Below are 22,275 nucleotides of genomic sequence, written 5' to 3' on the forward strand. Positions count from 1 at the left end.
CTATAATTTACAGTAGGATGTGCATTATGCCTTATGTAAATGTTTTACAAAATAACACTTGGATAAATTCAGAACGAAATTATAACTACTAGAGAAAAAACAGTGATATAAAATACGGCTTTCTTGGTAGAGTATCTAAATCCCAGCTCTGATTAGTAATCTTATGTCTCTGTTTCCCAGGTTATTGCTGGCATTTGTACCGTTACCTAAACACCTGCAGCTTCTTATATTCTTGTATCGTTTCAGCGCTACATGGACAGGAGGAACAAACTTCGCTTTCTTAGATTAAAAGTAATTTCTCAAATAATCAGAACTGGCAGCACCCACCAGAAACATTATCTCACATCCCACAGGATACCTAGAGAGAATGTGTCTGTTAAGCCTCTGTCCCACTAATCTGGGCTGCATTTACAACTGCTATTGTGTATAGCAAAGCAGAGAAAGACACCAGTCCAACAATTGTCAGAGACATTAGAGTGGAGACAATGTATTCCTCACAAAATATCACACAATGTGCACACTGCTAACATACAGTGGAAGCAGCCATCTTGTGTGCTGAAGTGATAGCCATGATGATGGAGGAACTGGTGACATCACTAAGGCGATTGCCAGCGGACGGGATCTCGGGCATCGATATACCGATGCCGGAATCCCGTTATCCGGCATAATGCCGACGCTGCTATCTCGAAGACATCAGGTTAGCGTGGTCCGGCATACTGACCACCGGCATCCCGAACAAATACACTGCGGTGTAAGCATTAGCTTATGCTGGGGATGGGGGGGTTAGGTTTAGGAGCCTCCCTGGGTGGTTTAGGGAGGGTTAGGTTTAGGGAGCTGGAAGGGGGAGTTAGGGTTAGGCACCACTCGGGGGAAGTTAGGGTTAGGTACCACCAAGGGAGGGTTATGGGGGAGAGGGGGAGAGTTAGGGTACTTACAGGCCCCTATCAGGATACTTCACCATCAGGATACCAGCATCGGTATTTCATCCGCTGGCAAATCATACCCAACTTCACTAAGGCATGAGGAAGCTCACAAAATGGATGCCTCAACTATTCCTGGGTGTAGATCAAGTTGAATTGTAGAATGTCTGACTTGAAGTGTTTTGAGTCTGCAAAATGTGGTGATACCAGCCATATCTATGGGCCTGATTCAGCTTGGAGGCGAATATATGCAATGCTGGATTCACAATGCCGTCGCACGGCTAACACACATGACCCTTGCCTAGGCTCGCATTCATAACACCACCCAAACCAGACCAAACATCGGACACATTGAAGGACATCAAACCCACACCCAGCATTGCGGCAGGTCAGACCTTACTCACAACTGCTAACTTTCCAGGTCATGTGGAAAGCTCAGGCTAATTTATGCATGCTCATACAACGGCATTCAAATGCACAGACATGCCTGCGTTTCCCCCACCACCCTCCGTCACCACCCCCAAACGCTCTCTGCCTGTCAATCAATCTGCTAATGCCATGTGTGGAGTCCGTGGCGTCCATGCATTCGCAATGTCGAGTTCGTGCACACGCACTGCAATGCATACGCATGTGCAGTATTAGCAACTGTGATCCAAGCTGAATCAGGCCCTATGAAAGAGGTTCTAACAATCCCGGCTAATTTCAATCCATTCTACTTGTTCTCCAATTTGTTTTTCTTAATGTCTTTGGAAAATAATAAGTGGCATATTAAATGTCTAATTAACCTGCTATTGATGTGACATCCCAGGAAGTGACAGGTCAAGTTTATGTATACACTATAGAGCTCGGAGTCTCTGCAATGATCTAGCCGTCCATTGCATTTAGGCATCAGCCAGAGACCTATTGCTATTTTTCTTCTAAATGTGACAGAAAGCTGGCCATTCTCCAAAACTTAAACAAATAACATCTTAGCAAGACTTATGTCTGCTGTAACACTGAGCTGCTTTATGTTACAATGTAATTAAATAACTAATCAGATTCTATTGGCAGATAAATATCAACATTCACTGCAGTCCATTCCACCAGCCTGTGTTTCTGCTGGTGTTAGTTACATTCTATATAGTACTAGTCTACACCCGACCTCAGGGAGATGTACTAAGCTCTGGAAAGTGATAAACTACCAGCCACTCAGCTCCTGTTATTTTACAGCCTGTGTTTCTGCTGGTGTTAGTTACATTCTATATAGTACTAGCATATACCCTACCTCAGGGAGATGTACTAAGCTATGGAAAGTGATAAATTGGAAAGTGATAAACTAGCAGCCACTCAGCTCCTAACTGTTATCTTACAGCCTGTGTTTCTGCTGGTGTTGGTTACATTCTATATAGTTCTAGTATATACCCTACCTCACTAAAGGGGAAATGTTGTAGGCTCTGGAAAGTGATAAATTGGAATGTGATAAACTACCAGACACTCAGCTCCTAATTGTTATCTTACGGGCTGTGTTTGAAAAATTACAGTTAGGAGCTGATTGGTTTGTAGTTTATCACTTTCCAATGTATCACTTTCTAGAGCTTAGTACATCTACCCCCTATATATATAATGGGATATCTGGAGTATTTTTAAACCCCAACTCCGATCCACCCAGGTGATACTCATTGGTGATACACCTACAAACACCCTAAATGTCACCACCACAGTCCCAAATTGGAACTTTTAAAGTCTTGAGGTGTATGCCTCAAGTCAGAGCCCAGCTCTGTTGCTCTTAAGAATGGAAGACTCATGAAAATCAGGATTCTGGAATCAGTCCTGCAAAATGGAGCCCAAAAGACTCTTTCACAGCCTGTGTGTTTTCTACAGAGAAGGAGGAAATTTGGGTTTGCTTTCATCAGAATCTCATTATGCTAGCAGTGTGATCTTGGATTGTGGAGGGGTATGGGGACTGAAGCACCTGGAGAAATCCCATGCAAACAAAAGAGTAACTTCTACCTGTATAGTGCCCTTGTTGGAAAGAAAAAACCTATGACCCCATTGTTGAGAGACAGCAATGCTAACCACTGTGTCACGGGGCTCCAGCAAGAACATTATTGTCAAAGTTTTCTTTAGTAGTTTTTGTATGTGATGTTCCCCTGACCTCTTTCAGCTCCAGGCATTCCTGAAGATTCTATAACAGAGTGCCCCACTGATAGATTAGGCTCTCTCGCCATCTTCGTGTTGTATCTTTATGTAGTAGGTAAGAGTTTTGGACAATGCCAGTTGGCATCTAAAGTCCTTAAATGAATCAGCCATTAAATGACCAAGTGCAGAAATAATAGTAATAATGTGAGCAGGGCCAGATTTATTGAGGTTCTATTATGTAATTTCAGCCATGACTTTCTCTTATTCACCATGCTGGTACAATGTGAACTGCCACAATTCCAATGGCCAATGGTGTCTGTATTTTGCATGTCTCTGGCCACAATTGCTACAGTGAGAATAAAATCCTTCATTCTCTGCTTCTAAGTAGTTATGCTAGTTGTTATAAGTTAGCTATAAGCATATGAATATTTCCTCTTTAATAATGTTTTTTTCTGTATATATTAAAAATAATCCACAGATAACATGTGCTTAGATATACGTATTTTGACAAATAAAATTTCTACAAATGCTCATCAGTATTAACACTGTGATGTTGACTAAAATGTGTTTTGTCATTAAATTCTGCAATATCTTATGATGTTCATTTAATTAATTGGCATTGCTAATTCACTGCTAAATTAAACTCTTTAATTCCTTTTAAGTGTAAACTGCCACTACTACATTTTGGCTATAGCAATTCTTCATTATGCGATGTGATGCTTGCCTCTGTTACGCATGGAGAATTAACTTGTCCCTGTAAACAGACTGCTGCTTTTCCTGTAATAAACCAACAGCACTTAGAATGTAAATCACGTTTTTCACATCCAAGCTAACTGGGTTTTTGACACACCATCTGAAGCACCTACCTTCACATTGTCTGTTCCTCGCGTTCCTTTGGAAGCCAGTCTTACAGTGACAAAAAGCAGGTGTGCCTGTTTGATTACAGTAGGCATCGTCTCCACAAGGATTTACATCTGCTTCACAGGAGTATAAGCCTGGCTCTGAAGAAAATTTAAATTCAGCATGAGTGCTTTTATAAAATAAACAAATCAAATCAACAGAGTTATTCAAAAGAATTCCAAAACCTCGAAAATAGTTTAGCACAGTTATAATTTTACAAACACATACATAGTGTTAGGATAAATAAACTAAAATTGTGAATATTTCATACAAGAAATATGAAGATAATACACTTTTTACTGCTGTTTTGTTGGAAAAAAAAAAAAAGGAAAAGGTGATGAGTATTTCCTGTCTGATTAATTATTTACAACACATAGCACAGTGGACAAAATGAAGCTTATATAGGACAAGAAATTCTATTTAAGCAGAATTCAGTGACTCCATAAATCTGTCACTCTATAAAAACCTGTGAAAATAGTCTGTCATAAGTTTCATGCCTCAGAAGTATATTCTCATAAACAGGAGTGGTTTGTTTGCAAATTGCCCTTAGGGACTAGCTTAAAGACTTCACTATCCATTATCCTTGTTGTGAGACAGGCACAATGCAAAATGTTACTTTTTCTCTATGTTTGTGTCAGTCAAGCTAGTGAGGTCTATATAAAGAGAAAAAATGAACCAAAATGTTCTACTTGGTAAATACAAGTCCCAGACTGTGTTTTATCATTGGTTAGATACATTGTCTAGTAGAGCGTATCTAATGTCACCTATAGGAGAAAAGTCTCCGCTTTTGTGGGATGTGACCTGCTATGTACCAGCCCCAACCGTTGCATTTCAGGCAGTTTGCAAAGCTAGTCCCAGCTGTAAATGGCAGCTGCAAAATTCAGAGAGGAACCGTTTTGTTCAGTTCCTGGCACAGTGATTGCAACGTACAGTATTCTAAGTTAACACTATGTTCTACTTCCTCATTTGACATGGGTGCACATGGGCCCATGGATCTAGGGGGATCCCGCATTACCTGTACCCAGGACAGATTTTCAACTGGGCCCGTGGCAGCGACCCCCTAATATTTCTGCTCACAGAGCCATCTTTCCAGTGATGTCTTGCACAGAAGATAACAATGAATCTGACACAGTGCAAGTTTTTGCTATGTCCTGTAAATGCGCAAAAATATATACAAGCAAAAACAGTTTGATCTCAAGGCAGCATCCCATGGGGAGGATGTTTCATATGGGTCTTAAATCAAGCAAATGGTTCAAGTGAAGTATAATGGGTACATTCATAATGGAACACTGTGCAGCCCTATTGATGGTGAAAGTTATTGTCATTGGTAGGATGTCATAGTAAGTTTGAAAAGGGGATAACAAGGACTCTTGTAGATATGGTGGTCAGTGGATGTCTGTTAGTGGGTCATGAATACTGATTGTTATTCTGTCTATTGTAGCTGTAGGTTAAGAATATGAATGTGTTTATATGCTGAAAATGTAGCACTCAGTGGAACACTGTTTTTATTAAACAACAACCAGTATGCACAACCCACTATCAGACATCCAGTGACCACCATGTCAGCGAGAGTTCTTGTTACCACAGCAAGTAAAAGCATCATGTACCATCCCAGCTCAAGCATACAATACCATCCTTGCAACCTTAGCCGTCATGGCAATAACTTTCAACATCAATAAGTTGTTGCACAGTATTCCTTTGCGACTGTACCTTTTTACCCCAGTTAAACCATTTTATTGATTTCACAGCCATATGGAGCATTCTCTTGACATCTTGACATCAAACACTTTATGCTTATATACATTTTCATTTATTTTCACTGTGCACCTTTTTCTATTTTTATTGGAGAATAAACAATCTCTTTGCCAACTTGTATTTTTCTCTCCACTGAGTTACACTACATGACTTAATAACTATCACAACAGTCCCATACTGTACACTTACTTCAATATTGAGGACTTCTTTGTCATAAAACTATTTACAATGAGGTTGGATACCTTGTGTCTCAGCTTATACCCACCATAGTAAGTGCAGATAAGCAATTTATTTTGTCTTTGCTATCTACTGTGTCTGCGCCATCCTTCCGAAGGTATTGTAGAAAAGATGGCGCTGCTTAAAGAAAGTATAGAGGGGTGTCGCCACACAGGCAACACCAAAGAATCTGTTCTGGTGCCACCATTGACCCATGAGCCTGTGTGCACTACATGCTCTGCACCCATTACGTATATGCCACTGCTTAGAACTTTTAGTTCTGCCAAAACACAACTAACAAATTAAGTTTTCCCTTAGATAAAACTAAAAACAGAATATATAACATGTAAAAAAAATTATATATACCACTGATATTCACAACCATTTTACAGTTTCAAAAACAAAAGCAAGTACACATATTTTGTAACACTATACACATAAGAGCTGGACAATTTCATAGGTAAAAGACTCACTTCTACGGACCTCATTTAGGGTTAGTTATAAATCCAGTAAGGAAAACTGCATCTTGTAAACTCCAAGTATAGCTGCAAGTGAGCAAATTTAAAATGTGTGCATTGATTTAGATTTGGGAGTAGAACAAACCATAGCTAAACTGTAAATTGTAGTGTTTAAATAAAACTGCCCAGTATTTGTATGCTACATGGTGAAGCAGCCAGTATTTTCTCCAAGTGCAAATTGGTGCCTACACCTAAACATTACAAAGAAAAAAATCTTGAAAAAGTTGTCCCTCTAATCAAGTCATATGTAATGACCTTATAATAAAAATCCATTTATTTTAATAAGCTATTAAAAGAAAGTCCGGTCTTTCCTTAAAAACAACCAAAAATCATCTTTTGTAAGATAGACAAAAAATATATTGCTGAGGTGGGATATAAAACAACTTACAAGAAAGGTCTACATATGCACTTATTCTAGCATTTATACTTCCTCAAAAACAAGAAAACATTTTAAACCAATTGCAGCAATTTGTAACAAATATCAAACAGAATTCTCTGGAGAACTCAGTGATGCATATTAAATTGTAATGTAAAGATTATACGAGGTGCTATTTTAGTGCTATTATATATCAAATGCTCCTTGTGGGCCAACATAACAATATTTCCAATATTAGGTGTAAACTTTTTAGTAAGAGGCAAAATGTCAGTGCAGACTATTTGTCAGAGTACAAAGCAGGCTGTATATATGTCACTGCAGTGGGGACAAACTGACTTACATTTTTCATAGTGGAGAAAATGAAATATACTTAATACCTTGGAGTTCTCCATTTCAGCCTGAAGCATAAGTTACATTAGATGTACTTTGTAGCTACAGTAAAATACATAGTGATGAGTTTTATACATTCAAAATAATGATGGAACATATCCCAAAGATTTTCATAGACTACTTCTGAACTATTTTCTACAGCAGATCTGCACAATAGGCTCCAGGGAATGGGTATGATATACCGTCAGCGGCAGCCCGACAGGAGCAGAGTGCGACGCAGCGGAAGCCCAACAGCGCTGGAAATCCCGATCGTGGATAGGTAAGTATCCACTAACCTAACCTAACCCTCCTTAGGGGTGCCTAACCCTAACTTCCCCCCAAGTGCCTAACCCTAATCCCCCCTCTAAGTGCCTAACCCTAACCACCCCCTTCCCCGCTGCCTAACTCTAAGCCCCCCCCGGGAGCCCTAAACCTAACCCTCCCCCCCGCGGCTGTCCGCTCGCGGTGCCCGGCATCACTACGATCGTGATGCCAGGCGCCGGTCTCCTGGCGTCGGGGAAATGCGGGCGTCTACATCCAGACGCCCGGCATGTCACCCTTGCCGGGATAAGGCAGTCGGGAAGCCGGCTGCCGGTATATAGGCGGTCGGCTTCCCGATTGCTTACCGGCTCCAGCTATTAAACAACTGCAAGTTTTAGGCTCAACACACCCTGCCACCAAATACGTTTTGGGATTCATTGTCTAGCAAAGGTAGCAACTGCAGTGGTATTATTGGCACAGCACCGGCCTAGAGATGGCCAATCGGAGGTCCTGTATTATACTTTTGGATTGATACCGGATTGGCATCTTTGCATTTAATACACTTAAATATCGCGCTTGTACAGTAACAATGGAGACGACAGAGATGAAGATAAGAACATTGCTGTCACCATTTTAATTTCTGGGCTGAGCCTATCAGTACACAATGCATCCATAATAATAAAAAAAAACCAATCAAATGTATCAGACATGCACATTGATCTTTTTTCTTGCTGAAGCGATCTTCTATGTCTTTCCCTACACAGGTTTGTGACTGTTATAGAACTTGGAAGTGAAGGAGTGCCCATTATTGTTGGTCAACCCTCTCAAGGCTCCTGCTCTTCTAAGCATGCACTTTTTTGGCACATGCACTGAAGTCCCAAACATGCTCTTGACCACAAATTTTGCTATGGGACTTGGCAATGTCTTGTTCCACTCCTGAGTTGCAACATGTGCTCTGCGGGTGTTGTGAATTACAAGTACCAACATGGTATGTTAGCCATAACAGTTAGCTAGGCATGGCCTCCACACCTCCTACTTTGGCCTCTATTTCTGGTATTTCCTGGGTGGCTCTGGAAAATAATTGGCAAGTATGTGGTCAATATTAGAGAAAATGGAAAAGTTATCAATTTTTTTTTTAATTATAGCAGTACATTTTAACACATCAAACAGGATTCTCAGGAAAACTTTAAGCCAGAGGTTCCCAAATGCGATCCTCAAGGCTCCCCAACAGTTCAAGTTTTAGAGATATCCATGGTTGAGCACCGGTGACTTTATTAGTATCTCAGTCAATTTGATTTAACCACCTGTTATCAACCATGGATAGCTCTAAAACCTGCACTTTTGGGGAGCCTTGAGGACTACGTTTGGGAACCTTTGTTTTAAGCCATTGATTTACCCTGAAACAATTAATATTGCTATTACTTCCCAGCATATGTTACTGCAATAAACTATATTTTATGTATGGCCAGTTTGAAAAAAAAAATCACTAAATCAGGAAATATTTTATGGATTACAAATGGTCTCTATACCACAATGCAATGCATACTACAAATTTTTTTTAGTAAAATTGTACCATGGAAGTACAGCAGTCTGCCTCTATAGTCTATTGTTTTGATGTCAGTATGGAGTATAGTGTACCTGACAAATACATTACTCTCTAACATAGGGGGAGATGCACTAAGCCTTGGAGTGAGATAAGGTGGAGAGAGATAGAGTACTAACTAATCAGCTCCTGTCACTTTACAGCAGGGGGTCAGGGAACTTTTTACCCCAAAATATATTTAGATACGCCGATGTTACCCCCTTGATTTGAAAGGAAGGAAATCATATAGTAGTGCCCCCATATAATGCCCCTGTAGTAGTGCCCCCATAGTTATGCTGCTGTAGTAGGGCCGGTTTGGACATCTGGTCCGGACTGAAGGACGTGCCAACAATTTCTGACAAGTCTACTGTCACTGCATATGATACTGTCACCATTGACAGAATGGTGGAGGATTACATCGGTGACAGCATCCAAGTAGGCATGTCAAACAGTCCGTATCTTTACTGGCAGGAAAAGGAGGCAATTTGGAGGCCCCTGTACAAACTGGCTCTATTTTACCTGAGTTGCACCCCTTCCAGTGTTTACTCCGAAAGAGTGGTTAGTGCAGCAGGAAACCTTGTCAGCGAAAGGCGTAGGAGGTTGCTTCCACAAAATGTGGAGAAGATGATGTTCATAAAAATGAATTATCAACTCTTCCAGGGAGACCAGCCTCCAGAACGTACAGAGGGACCTGTGGTGGTGGATTCCAGCGGGGATGAATTAATATTCTGTGAGGATGAGGATGTACACAACACTGAAGAGGGTGAGGAATCGGTGGATGAGGAGGATGAGGACGACATCTTGCCTCCGTAGAGCCAGTTTGTGCAGGGACAGATTAATTGCCAGCTTGCTTTGTGGGGGCCCAAACGAACCAATCATGTCAGCCACAGTCATGTGGCAGACCCTGGTGCTGAAATTATTGGTTTGTTAAAGTGTGCATGTCCTGTTTATACAACATAAGGGTGGGTGGGAGGGCCCAAGGACAATTCCATCTTGCACCTCTTTTTTTTCTTTGCATTATGTACTGTTTGGGGCCTAGTTTTTCAAACTGCCATCCTGTCTGCCACTGTAGTGTCACTCCTAGATGTGCCACGTGTTTGTGCCGCCCACTCGTGTCGCTTAGCATAGTCATCCAGCTACCTCGGTGCAACCTTTTGGACATAAAAACACTATTGTGAGGTGTTCAGTGTTCAGAATAGACTGGAAATGAGTGGAAATGAAGGTTATTGAGGTTAATAATAGCATAGGAGCAGAAAAACCCACAAATTCTGTGATTTTAGCTGTTTTTATGCTTTTTTTTTTCAAAAAAATACACATCCAAAACACAAAACCCAGAACCCAAAACACGGAAGGGTGGTTTTTTCAAAATCAATCCGGATCCAAAACACGAAGAAAGATCCAGATCCAAAACCAAAACACAAAACATGAAAAGTGGCCGGTGCACACCCCTAATTCATATGCATTCCCGGCTGTCCGTCCATTACCCCCAGGAATTTCATTTTTACCCCATGTGGGCTAATTTACCCCTGTTCCCCGACCACTGCTTTACAGGCTGTGTTTGAAAAATGACAGGAGCTGATTGCTTGGTACATTATCTCTCTCCACTTTATCACTCTCCAAGTTTTGATAAATCTCCCTCATAATATTCAAATTAATTTAGAGCTTAATTATAGTCAGATACTATCATTTATTTTTATCAAGTTCCTTTTTTACATAGGCTGTTAGAGATACTTGAGGAAAGGTTTGAGAAACTTAGTCATTAATTATAGAAGAATGTCACCTAGAAGTAAACGTACACTGTAACGCTCCATCTTCTAACTGGGGTCTAGCGTTCAGCACCCTTGTTATCCATAACATGCTAACACTGTGGTGTCTGATCAGCAGTCAGTTCCGCTGTCAGAGGAAGAACTTTAAACTTCTGTTCAATGACACCTTATATTGTGATCTCTGATTTGACAGCTGTCCAGCCATGCACAAAATATTCTCAGCCAAAGAGAGTGCAGTGGTGTCAGCAAACCTTGAATTTCACAATGCTCTTGTCTCCCTCTTGCAAAAGTCATGATTTTGCTAATTATCTTATATATTCAGCTTTGATGTAGTATGCATATAACACAACTATGTCATGAGTTAGAACTTGTCAGTTTTCCAAGTATATAAAGATACACAGATCACATTGGTCATAGCAACTATTACTGATAAAACACACATAGATAATATACCGGTAATACAGTAACATGTGAATGGTGCTGAATGGGCTAATGAGCTGAGTCACTGTTAAGAGGTCTATTTACTAAGCAGTGTTAGGAGACAGAATGAAAAGTGATAAGAAAATGATAAGGTGACAGCCAATCAGCTCCCAGCTGTCATCTCACAGGCTGTGGTTGAAAAATGACAGTTGGGAGCTGATTGGCTGGCACCTTATCACTTTTCACTCTGTCTCCTAACACTGTTTAGTAAATAGACTCCTATGTCTCTAAAAAATATCCATTAGGATTAGGGGTGTGCACCGGCCACTTTTCGTGTTTTGTGTTTTGGTTTTGGATCTGGATCTTTCTTCGTGTTTTGGATCTGGATTGGTTTTGCCAAAACCACCCTTCTGTGTTTTGGGTTCTGGGTTTTGTGTTTTGGATATGTATTTTTTTGAAAAAAAGCATAAAAACAGCTTAAATCACAGAATTGGTGGGTTTTTCTGCTCCTATGCAATTATTAACCTCAATAACCTTCATTTCCACTCATTTCCAGTCTATTCTGAACACCTCACAATATTGTTTTTATGGCCAAAAGGTTGCACCGAGGTAGCTGGATGACTATGCTAAGCGACACGAGTGGGCGGCACAAACACGTGGCCCATCTAGGAGTGACACTGCAGTGGCAGACAGGATGGCAGTTTGAAAAACTAGGCCCCAAACAGTACATACTGCAAAGAAAAAAAAAGAGGTGCAAGATGGAATTGTCCTTGGGCCCTCCCACCCACCCTTATGTTGTATAAATAGGACATGCACACTTTAACAAACCAATCATTTCAGCGCCAGGGTCTGCCACATGACTGTGGCTGAAATGATTGGTTCGTTTGGGCCCCCACAAAACAAGCTGGCAATTAATGTGTCCCTGCACAAACTGGCTCTACGGAGGCAAGATGTCGTCCTCATCCTCCTCATCCACCGATTCCTTGGATAAAACAGGAAAAAGGGATTTACGTGTCCCTGGACTGCTTACGGTCTTAGCCAAAGTTTCTGAACTTGACAGTAACTTTTTATGAACGCGCTGCAGGTGCCGTATACGGGAGGATGTTCCTTGGTGGTTAATGTCCCTACCCCTACTTATTTCACCTTTACATATGGTACATATGGCAAGACAGTTGTTGTCCGTATTTGGATAGAAATATTGCCAGACCAAAGAGGTGGAATGTTTGGTCTTCTGCCCAGGCATGACCGTGATGGGCTTTTTCATCCCACGGACAACAACTGTCTCCCCCGAAGCCTGATTTAAACAAACCACATCACCATCAGAATCCTCCTCGCCAACTTCCTCCTCAGTGCCAACTACACCAGTATCCTCATCCTGTTGTACTTCAACAGTGACATCTTCAATTTGCATATCAGCAAGTGGACTGTGGGTGTTCCTTTCAGCACTTGCAGGGGGCGTGCAAATGGTGGAAAGAGCCACCTCTTCCCGTCCAGTGCTGGGAAGGTCAGGCATCGCAACCGCCACCACACTTGGACTCTCCTTGGGGATTTGTGATATCTTCTTAGAACGCACAGTTCTTCGCTGTGCTTTTGCCAGCTTAACTCGTTTGATTTTTTTAGCGGGAGGAGGGCTTCCATTGTCATGTGAAGCTGAACATAGGGAAAGACCTTAGCCATTCCTTGCCACTCCGTGTCGTAAATGGCATATTGGCAAGTTTACGTTTCTCTTCAGATGATTTAAATGTTTTTTTCAAGGTCATTTTCCTGAACTTTGTCATTTGGGATTGTATGTGCCCTCTACTATGACATTGGGCATCGGCCTTGGCAGACGACGTTGATGGCATGTTATCGTCTATGTCATGACTAGTGGCAGCAGCTTCAGCACTAGGAGGAAGTGGTTCTTGATCTTTCCCTATTTTATTTTTATCGGAGAAAGTTTGGTCCTCCATTTATGTTATATTGATATATATGTGCGGCTAAGGCGCACACAAACACAGAAAATAATTTTTTATTTTTGTTGGAGACTAGTGCACTTTGTGGGTTACACCACCATTTAAGAAATGAGCCAGCCAGCCCTTTACTTATGGGACACAGGCGCACGCTTGGCGCTGCTCCTTTGTTGATGCACGTGCAGCTACAGCCCACACAATTCACAAACACAGAAAATATTTTTTTATTTTGTTTGGAGTTCCCTTTGGGGGTTACAGCACCCTTTAGCGGTCAATCCAGCCGGTCCTTTATTTATGGGACACAGGCGCACGCTTGGCACTACTTTGTTGATGCACGTGCGGCTACTGCGCACACAATTCACAAATACAAATAAATATATATTTTTATTTTGTTTGGAGTGCCCTTGGGGGTTACAGCACCCTTTAACGGACAAGCCAGCCGGCCTTTTATTTATGGGACACAGGCGCACGCTTGGCGCTGCTCCTTCGTTGATGCACGTGCAGCCACAGTGCACACAATTCACAAACACAGAAATTATTATTTTTTTTGTTTGGAATGCACTTTGGGGGTTACAGCACCCTTTAGCAGTCAATCCAGCCAGCCCTTTATTTATGGGACACAGGCGCACGCATGGCACTACTTTGTTGATGCACGTGTGGCTACTGTGCACACAATTCACAAACACAAAAAAATATATATTTTTATTTTGTTTGGAGTGCCCTTTGGGGGTTACAGCACCCTTTAATGGACAAGCCAGCCGGCCTTTTACGGAAAAATGGCGCCGACGCGGGTACCTTATATAGGGTCCAAAACACGCGAGACACGGAAGGCGGGATGATGACGTTTTGCCTCGATTTCAGATCCGAGTCAGGAGGGAAAAGTCGAGCCTGACTCAGATCGGCCTCGAATCGGGGGGGCTCGGGGGGGTTCGGATTTCAGAAATCAGAACCCGCTCACCCCTAATTAGGATATAGCAGAAGCTTAGGACCTGACTCGCTCTGAATCAGGGCGGCCGCTTTTTTTTTTAAGCCGGCCTCCTGGCCGTTCGCTAAGCTGTGGATGACCTCCCACAGGTTTTGCGAGCGGCGAGGCGATGGTCGCGATGGCCGCGACCATCGGGCTTGCGACGAGACCCTTGTGGTAGGGTCTCGTCTGCTGCAAGCCCCAGTGAGCTTCCGGCTCTAATAGAGCCAGAAGCTCACTACTGACATCACTGGTGATGTCAGTAGGTCCGCCCACAAACGGCAGGCATTCCTACAGGAACGCCTTCGTTTGTCCAGCCACCCCCCCCTCCCCGCCTGCAAAATGGGGTGAGCTGTCGGTCAACATTGACAGCCGCCCCATTTGTAGTGAGACCCGGAGCGTGTGAATTTATCACTTGCTCCAGGGCTTGCGCACGCGCAGAGCGCACGCCGCGCATGCGCAATGCACAACCATTGACCAGCGTCTGAATGAGGCCCTTAATGTTTAATACTGAACAGTCAACTTTTAGTTTAATCTGGATATGGATCTTGGCCAATTAGGGATAATTCTTAAATCTATTATTATTCTCAGGATCCTTATCTTGTTCATCCACATGGTGAGCAAAACTTTTTAATCTACATAAACCAAAATATCTATCCCAGGCATCTTTGCATATCCTCAGATTGTGTCTTTTTATCTTTGTAGAGGTGCTGCATGCCAATCTCTTCTCTCTGCTCTAAAAATATCACTACAGATGCTACAAAAATGACTAAATTGTAAATGACACGTTATAGTGTAACAAACAGCTACACGAGGATTTACTGATGGCTGTTTTTAGTACTGTTTATGCAAACTGTGAACATGCTAAAGTAAGCACTTGTCAGGGGACAATATATAAAGGACATCAATTGCACTGTTTGGGCTTAATTGTCTGTGTTTTGATCATGAGATGATATGCGATAATAAAGTATGTGAAATGACAGAAGTGTTTGGACGCTGTAGATGTGTGTTACAGTATGTCGGGACTCTCTGGAATTACTGACACTGGTGGCCGGGGCAGAATTCATACCAACTGTAGGGGCCCATTTATCAATGAGTTTTATCATATGCAACGAGTTTTTAAACTTGTTGCGCATGATAAAGGTGCTCCAGCCAATCAGCACTCAACTGTCATTATTCAAACAGATGACAGTTAGGAGCTGTTTCAAAACTAGTTGCATATGATAAAACTCATTGATAAGTGGGCCCCTAAAGGCCTATGGCATGACATCATTTTTATTGCTCTTCAGCTTTATAGTGTTTATATAGATTATTTCTAGAAGACCTGTCTTACTAATTAAGGAAAAATGTGCTGCTACTCTGTTAAAGTTACAAGTGGATGCAAGACTTCTAGTAACTTCCATACTCTGGCTAAGTGAGCAGATTCACATTTAATTTATTTCTGAAATAATTCACAATTTTTTTCCCATTTGTGGAACTAGTTATAATAATTACAAATTGAATCAAAAAGAGAGCCAGTGCGGCGTACCCCTGAGTACCACCACAAAAAATACTGATTGTTATCATTTTATTTTTTTCTACACACTTTTTTTATTTTCATTTAAGTTATAACATTTGGTTAAATAGAGCATACTAGAAAAATGGTTATAACTTAAATCATAAAAAAATTAATTATTATATTTTATACTAATACCTATATGTTCTTTAAGCAGGCTAATTCTACTGTTTATAAATAAAACAGTTTTGTACAATGCTAAAGAGATGAAAAGTAAGCAATTCACCTTCCTAATAACATTTTCAATGTTCATCTATTCAACTGTGCATTAATATACAGAATAAAAAATACGAACAAAAAGTACATTACCATAGTACATGACATAAATATCTCAGTTTTAGGCGGCACTATAATAATATGTACCAAACATTTCTTAAAAAGGTAAAAGTTTCATATTATGGTTTGCACTTCAAATTTCCTGTATGAATACATTATTAATGTTCTATAACCATGGACTTGCTGTTCAGTAAAGATGAGCAGTTTGGTTTTGGCTCAGATCTTCCCACCAAGTTTGGATCTCAAAAAGAAGCAAAACATCATCTTTCACGGACATCTTAGCACAGATGTCCGTGAAAGATGACATTTTGCCTTGTTTTGAGATCTGAAATTGGAGGGAAGATTCAAACCAAAGTCAAACCACTCATCTCTACAGTTTAGTTGTATACAATTCATCCATAATTGCTCCCGCATTGCATGCACCTGTCACCTATCTAGAGTGCACTTGTACCTGCCATACTTGGTGCAGCATCTATTGCTGGACACTAGTGCCTTTTTGTTGTTAAAAATATATAATGGAAACTAAGCTATTTGGTTTTCAGTTCCTGTCAATCAGTTATGTGTGTTTTTGGTCAAAAGTCTGGCTTTATTCTAGTATAGTTGATAACTGTAAATGTTAGGTGATTACATGTGTCCCATGACAATTTCATTAGGTGGAGTGAGACATTTTTGTGTGGCCCTAAATATGCCAGGCTATTGTATCACTTAGGACCTTTGTAAATTTCTCCATGTTTAAGTTGAGCAGAGGGAAAGTGTTGTTCTCACCATGATTATCTTCCCCTTTTGTTCGGTCTATTGAAAGCATTGCTAAAATATTTATAGAGGATGGTAGGAACCACTGAACCAGTGAATATTCACTGAACTAATAGCTTCTCCTACAGATGACATGAGATCAGGTGTGAGCACAGGAGAAGATAGATTTGTCTACAGTGGGTAAAATTAATTTCTGCAAAACTTTTCTGAAGCTAATTTACTACATAATTTTCCAAAATGATTAACTAATAAGGATTTCAGGGATATTAATACAATTATTCAGACCTACTGCTAATAACAAATTGTCTCCCCTAGTCTACAGTGTAAGATCTTGCAAAAAGCAGAGAATGATGATGAGGAGGATGGGGGAGGAGGGCTGTTATAGCAACTGAATCGTAACATCCAGACATGAACACATGAAAATTCTTGGGATTTAACCCCAGATGCTTTGTTAGATTTTCCCATCCAATCACGCAATGGTTAATTTAATGAAATTATTGTAATACTATATCTCATAGGTCAAGTCTGGAAGAGATCAAAAGATATTTGTGTTGCTTAAAGGTTTTAACTGGCCCACTCCCATTTGGCGCAATGCAGGCTACTGATGACTATATCAACTTTGAAATACTGGACAATGGCAGTGCTGCTGGGTATTATATTGGCAAATGCTGTATAACTGTAATATTTTTATATTCTTTTCACAACTGAAGAAAGAATTTCAGTTTACTACAGTAATTCACTCTTTAATACATTTTTACAGCTTAGGTATGCCCTTTCAGACCTGGATAGGCTAACTGGGTTGGAGAATAAGGAATTAATAATGTTTCTTCAACTAAAGTCTTCTGCTCTGTATATCTCATTATTACAGTCCTAACAGAAGGAGCTTCCTATGGGAAATAGAGTTAGGTCACATTCCAATTAGAGATGTGCATATACTGTCTATTGCAGAGCATTCACTAATGTCTCATTATTGGCTGACCGATATATTTATTAAACATCAATCTTATTATACATCACAGTTACATAAAACAAGGCTCAGGAATATGACATTCCTTGGAGTCAGTGTGCACACTTAACACTTAAGAATCACTTATGCTAAACATTTACTATACAGTATTTAGGTATTATACCAATGTGAACCTCTACTACTGATTAGAAGCCATGGAATTATGGGCCTCATTCAGAGGCGGTCGTAGGATGCAAGCGGTCGTTCTGAAACAGGGCGGCCGCTTGCATCCTGAGCTGTGTGTTAACACCCACAGCTCTAACGACCGCTAAGGTGATGGTCGTGATGGTCAAGACCATCGCGACCATCGGGGCTAACGACGAGACCCTAAGGTAGGGTCTCGTCAACCTTAAGCCCCAGGTAGCTTCCTGCTCTGTTTCAGCAGGAAGCTACCCACTGACATCACTGATGATGTCAGTGGGGCCGCCCCCAAACGGCAAGCGTTACAACAGGAAGGCCTCCATTTGGCCGGGCACGCCCCCAGCCCGCCCAGCAAACGGAGCGAGCTGTCACTCAACACCGACAGCTCGCCCCATCTGCTACAAAACCCCTAACGACGGATCACCCATTGTTAGCCGGGTCTCGCGCAAGCGCACGACGGAGCCAGCTTGTCTTACGCATGCGCACTGGAGCAACATCGACCTGGTTGCGAGCTCATAGAGTTAACGACTGGGTCTGAATAAGCTCCTATGTGCTTACTGATAAATATGGATACAAAATGGTGGAGACACTGGAATTTGTTGTACTGTAAATATATTCTATTTTCTAAATTTTGCTATTTAATGGAAAAAAAACTATTTCAACAAAATTATTTGCGCTAAAAAAAATATTAAATGTTTTCTTTTAAATATAATTTGGTTCTTTATTTCTATAAGTGCTTGAAATTGTACTGTTTGGCTGTCGTAAATGTGTGAAGTGTGGATTGAAAAGCAATATATTTCAATTTAATTAAGTTTGGCTAGGCATGGAATTAACTCCCTCTTTGCTTACAGACATTAATTGCATTATTCCACGTCTCATTAACTTTGTATCTGCATCTCCTGCATGTCAAATTGTTATTTATTTATCGCCCTTCCAAGTTTGGTCTGTGGTGTTTTTATCCTACTAATATTGACATCAACAAGGCTGAACATGACCTGAGCCCACATCAGAAAGGACTTCAGTGTCAGCTCCATGTTGACATAGGAAGGCAAGAGAAAACAAGCCTCAAAAAGGACAAACCCTTTCTCTTGGTCAAGGTGATCTCCTTGGCTAAATAATAAAATAATAAGTATATCATGCCTAATAGTCTTACTCTTACATTAGTCCTAGCCTTATAGAACCACTTGCCCTAAAACTGATATAATGGGAGTTAAATATTTTGTGTGGTGTTACCCTGACATTGCGCTGCGCTGCTGTTAAAACTGAGATATTACTGTACCTCCCAACTTCATTTTACAGATAACTGAAGCTCCTTACGCATATTTTGGACACTGTCTTGATGAAATTGCATACAGGCAAAAAAAAAAGATTCTATAGGTATTTGGGGAACTTGGGCATCACTGACCCTGCCACTGTGTACAAAAATACCAATCCATACACTGTGTTTCTGCTCAGCAAGTTTGTAAAGCTGGCACTCACACTCTGCCTACTTAATTCAAGAAGCAACTTTCATGACAACCTTCGGCAGAGGAGTGAAAGAAACAATGTTGGACATATTTAGTTAGATATAAGCACAATTCTTTCATGCATAATATTCAGCTCAGTAATACATAGCCTTGTGACATGTGAATGTGAAATAGCAGCTTTGATCTTTAAATCAAAACCCACTGAAAGATTTACCCTGACACTAAACTTGACACATGCTATAAAACTATTCAGCGCCTGAACACTGTAATTTGTACCAGTGGAAAGTAAAGAAACATGTTTAAATTAATTTATCACTCTCTTAAGAAAACCTGATATATTCTGTATATGGGATACGGTCTCAAATGACCTCTTGTATTTCAAACAGGTTTTTCAACCTGTTAATGTTGATTTTTGCACTAGGACAACTGATATAAAAAAGCAGCATTGGCACCAAGTGCCATTTTTATCTACAAAGTACAATACCAGCTGTGTAGGAACCTTAAGCAATGGGGACCACTGCTAAACAAGATGGCTGTCTTGTTGCAAAAAACACAAATTGTACCTATTTTGCAGCCTTGCTCATCACTTCCATCTCCACAGTCGTCAAACTGGTCACACTGTAGATCCGATGATATGCACTTTTTACTATTGCAGGTGAATTCATCCTTCTTGCATGGTTTAACTTTCTGTCTCATTCCTATTACATTTCACATAAACAAAATAAATCACAATTAGCATTGCACACTCATTAAAATGCATCCAGCATGCACAACCACTGACCAAGAAGCAGAAAGGTTTCTCATGCGTTTCAAATATAATTGTTTCAGAGCCTAATTTATAGCACACATAAACTTTCAATTAAGGTCAATTATAGTTTTCACCGAAGGTTCCTCTCAAATTACATTCATTTAGTCCCTGAACTGCATAGGGTAAATTTCACGTACCACAGTGAGCCTCATCAGAGTTATCTCCACATTCATCCAGTTCATTGCAAGTCTGCTCCTTCCTCAAGCACACTCGGTTATTATGACATCGGAAAGGCCTTGTTGGTGGGCATGCAAATTTGACTTAGAAACAAAAATTGCACATATACATATGTAAATATTATTTGCTACTGACAACATGGGAAAACATTGAACAATGTAGTATGAATTTGTGAGATGAGCAGTCTCTAATTTAACACATTGGCCAATGGTGTTGCTAGACATTGGTCCCAGGGTCCGAGGTGTCAGCTCTGAAGAACTGAATGCAGTTAATCTATAACATTAACAGTCCATTTATTTCTTTTTATAGTTTTTATATCAAGGTAGACATTTTGTGGTCTGGAACAAAATTCATTAGAATGCAACCTATCAACTAATTAGGAACCCCAACATTAAAAGTACTACATGCTAAGTACATATTAAATACTTAATTCACTTAAATATACGAAGCATTGGTTCATTGCAAATTCATAGAGGTGGTATGACTAGTCCACAGCTCTGAAGGGCAACATTCAGAAGGTTCTGAATGTCAGCAATAAGGTCGACATGGTCATTAGGTCGACCACCAATGTGTAGGAATGTATTTAGGTTGACATTCCAAAGGTTGACATTTAACATTGTTATTTTAGCTCAACCTTACAAATCATCAAGAAACCACGTAAAAATTTTCGTATTAACATGTGAAATATCGACCTTTTGAACGTGTCGACCATTTAACCATGTCAACCTGAGTACTTGTTTACTTATTGGTGGTCAACCCAATGACCATATCAAACGTTTGACAAAGTCGACCTTTTTAATGTTGACCAGATACAAATTCATTGGTGGCAATCTTATAAGTATTGTGTTAGCCCAGGAAATGGCAGCCTCCAGCGTATGTAGGCAGAAGATTAACTTTAAATGTTTAGGTTGCTCCACCAACAGTATGCAGGTGGAGTACATTTACTGAGATGAGCAGCATGTTCATGTGTCATTCACAATGCGCATCAATAGTACAGTTTGTATAATACTCGTCTCTGCTCATTTTGAAATAGTACGGAAAAATAAGAGTTATGGTATAACATACCTTTATTAACTCTTTTTCTTCGAGGTCCATGGGGTCCACAGCCATTACGTTGGGGTATGAATCCAGGTCACCAAACAGTTAATGCAAATGCGTTCTCTGCTCCCAGGATGCATCGGGGTTCCTCCTCATATACCCCACCCCCTGCCTCAGGTAGCCAGTTCATTACCAAGCTCAAGCAGGCAGAGACAAACAAAGGGTAAGAAAGAAAAGGACCCATACTCATACAGTCCGTCTGGGTGGGTGTCCTGTGGACCCCATGGACCTCGAAGAAAAAGCGTTAACAAAGGTATGTTATACCATAACTCTTATTTTCTTCTTCGGGGTCCATGGGGTCCACAGCCATTACATTGGGGATATCCCAAAGCACTAACCCTACGGGCGGGGACGCTCCTGACTCTCGGAAGAGAGGAGAATCCTACGCCCGAAGGAGGCATCCTGAGAGGCAAAGGTGTCAAAGGAATAAAATTTGACAAAGGTATGGATGGAAGACCATGTGGCTGCTTTAAATAATTTCTCAGCAGAAGCACCCCGGCGGGCAGCCCATGATGGACCTACCACCCTAGTAGATTGTGCCGTCACTGAATCCGGCACCCGCATACCAGCCTGTGTATAAGCCAATGAAATTGCCATGCGAATGCATCTGGCCAGTGTCTGTTTACTGGCTGGCCAGCCACGCTTATGACAACCATAAAGCACAAAAAGTGAATCAGACTTCCTCCATTTGCTCGTGCGTTTAACGTAAATTCTTAATGCACGGACCACATCCAGGCAAGCCTCACCTTGTGAGAGACTTGTGCCCTGAAATGCTGGAACTACTATTTCTTCATTAATATGAAATCTAGACACCAATTTCGAAAGGTAACCCTCCCTAGTACGTAGCACTGCTCTATCTTGATGAAATACCAAGAACGGCT

At 40.9% G+C, this 22,275-nt stretch overlaps 1 protein-coding gene across 1 annotated transcript in view; it reads right to left on the reverse strand.

The window, feature by feature from the left end:
• LRP1B (LDL receptor related protein 1B) overlaps positions 1-22,275 on the reverse strand; it is a 1,691,377-nt gene that overhangs the window by 76,181 nt on the left and 1,592,921 nt on the right. The window contains exons 73-75 of the mRNA XM_088474914.1: positions 20,257-20,379; positions 19,875-20,009; positions 3,905-4,039 (exon numbers count right to left, since the gene is read on the reverse strand). Of these exons, the coding sequence (XP_088331040.1) occupies positions 3,905-4,039; positions 19,875-20,009; positions 20,257-20,379 (393 nt within the window). The remainder of the gene's footprint in view (positions 1-3,904; positions 4,040-19,874; positions 20,010-20,256; positions 20,380-22,275) is intronic.

This window comes from Taudactylus pleione, unplaced genomic scaffold (genome assembly GCF_031769625.1).
Source record: "Taudactylus pleione unplaced genomic scaffold, aTauple2 ptg000156l, whole genome shotgun sequence".
Classification (NCBI taxonomy): Eukaryota; Metazoa; Chordata; class Amphibia; order Anura; family Myobatrachidae; genus Taudactylus; species Taudactylus pleione.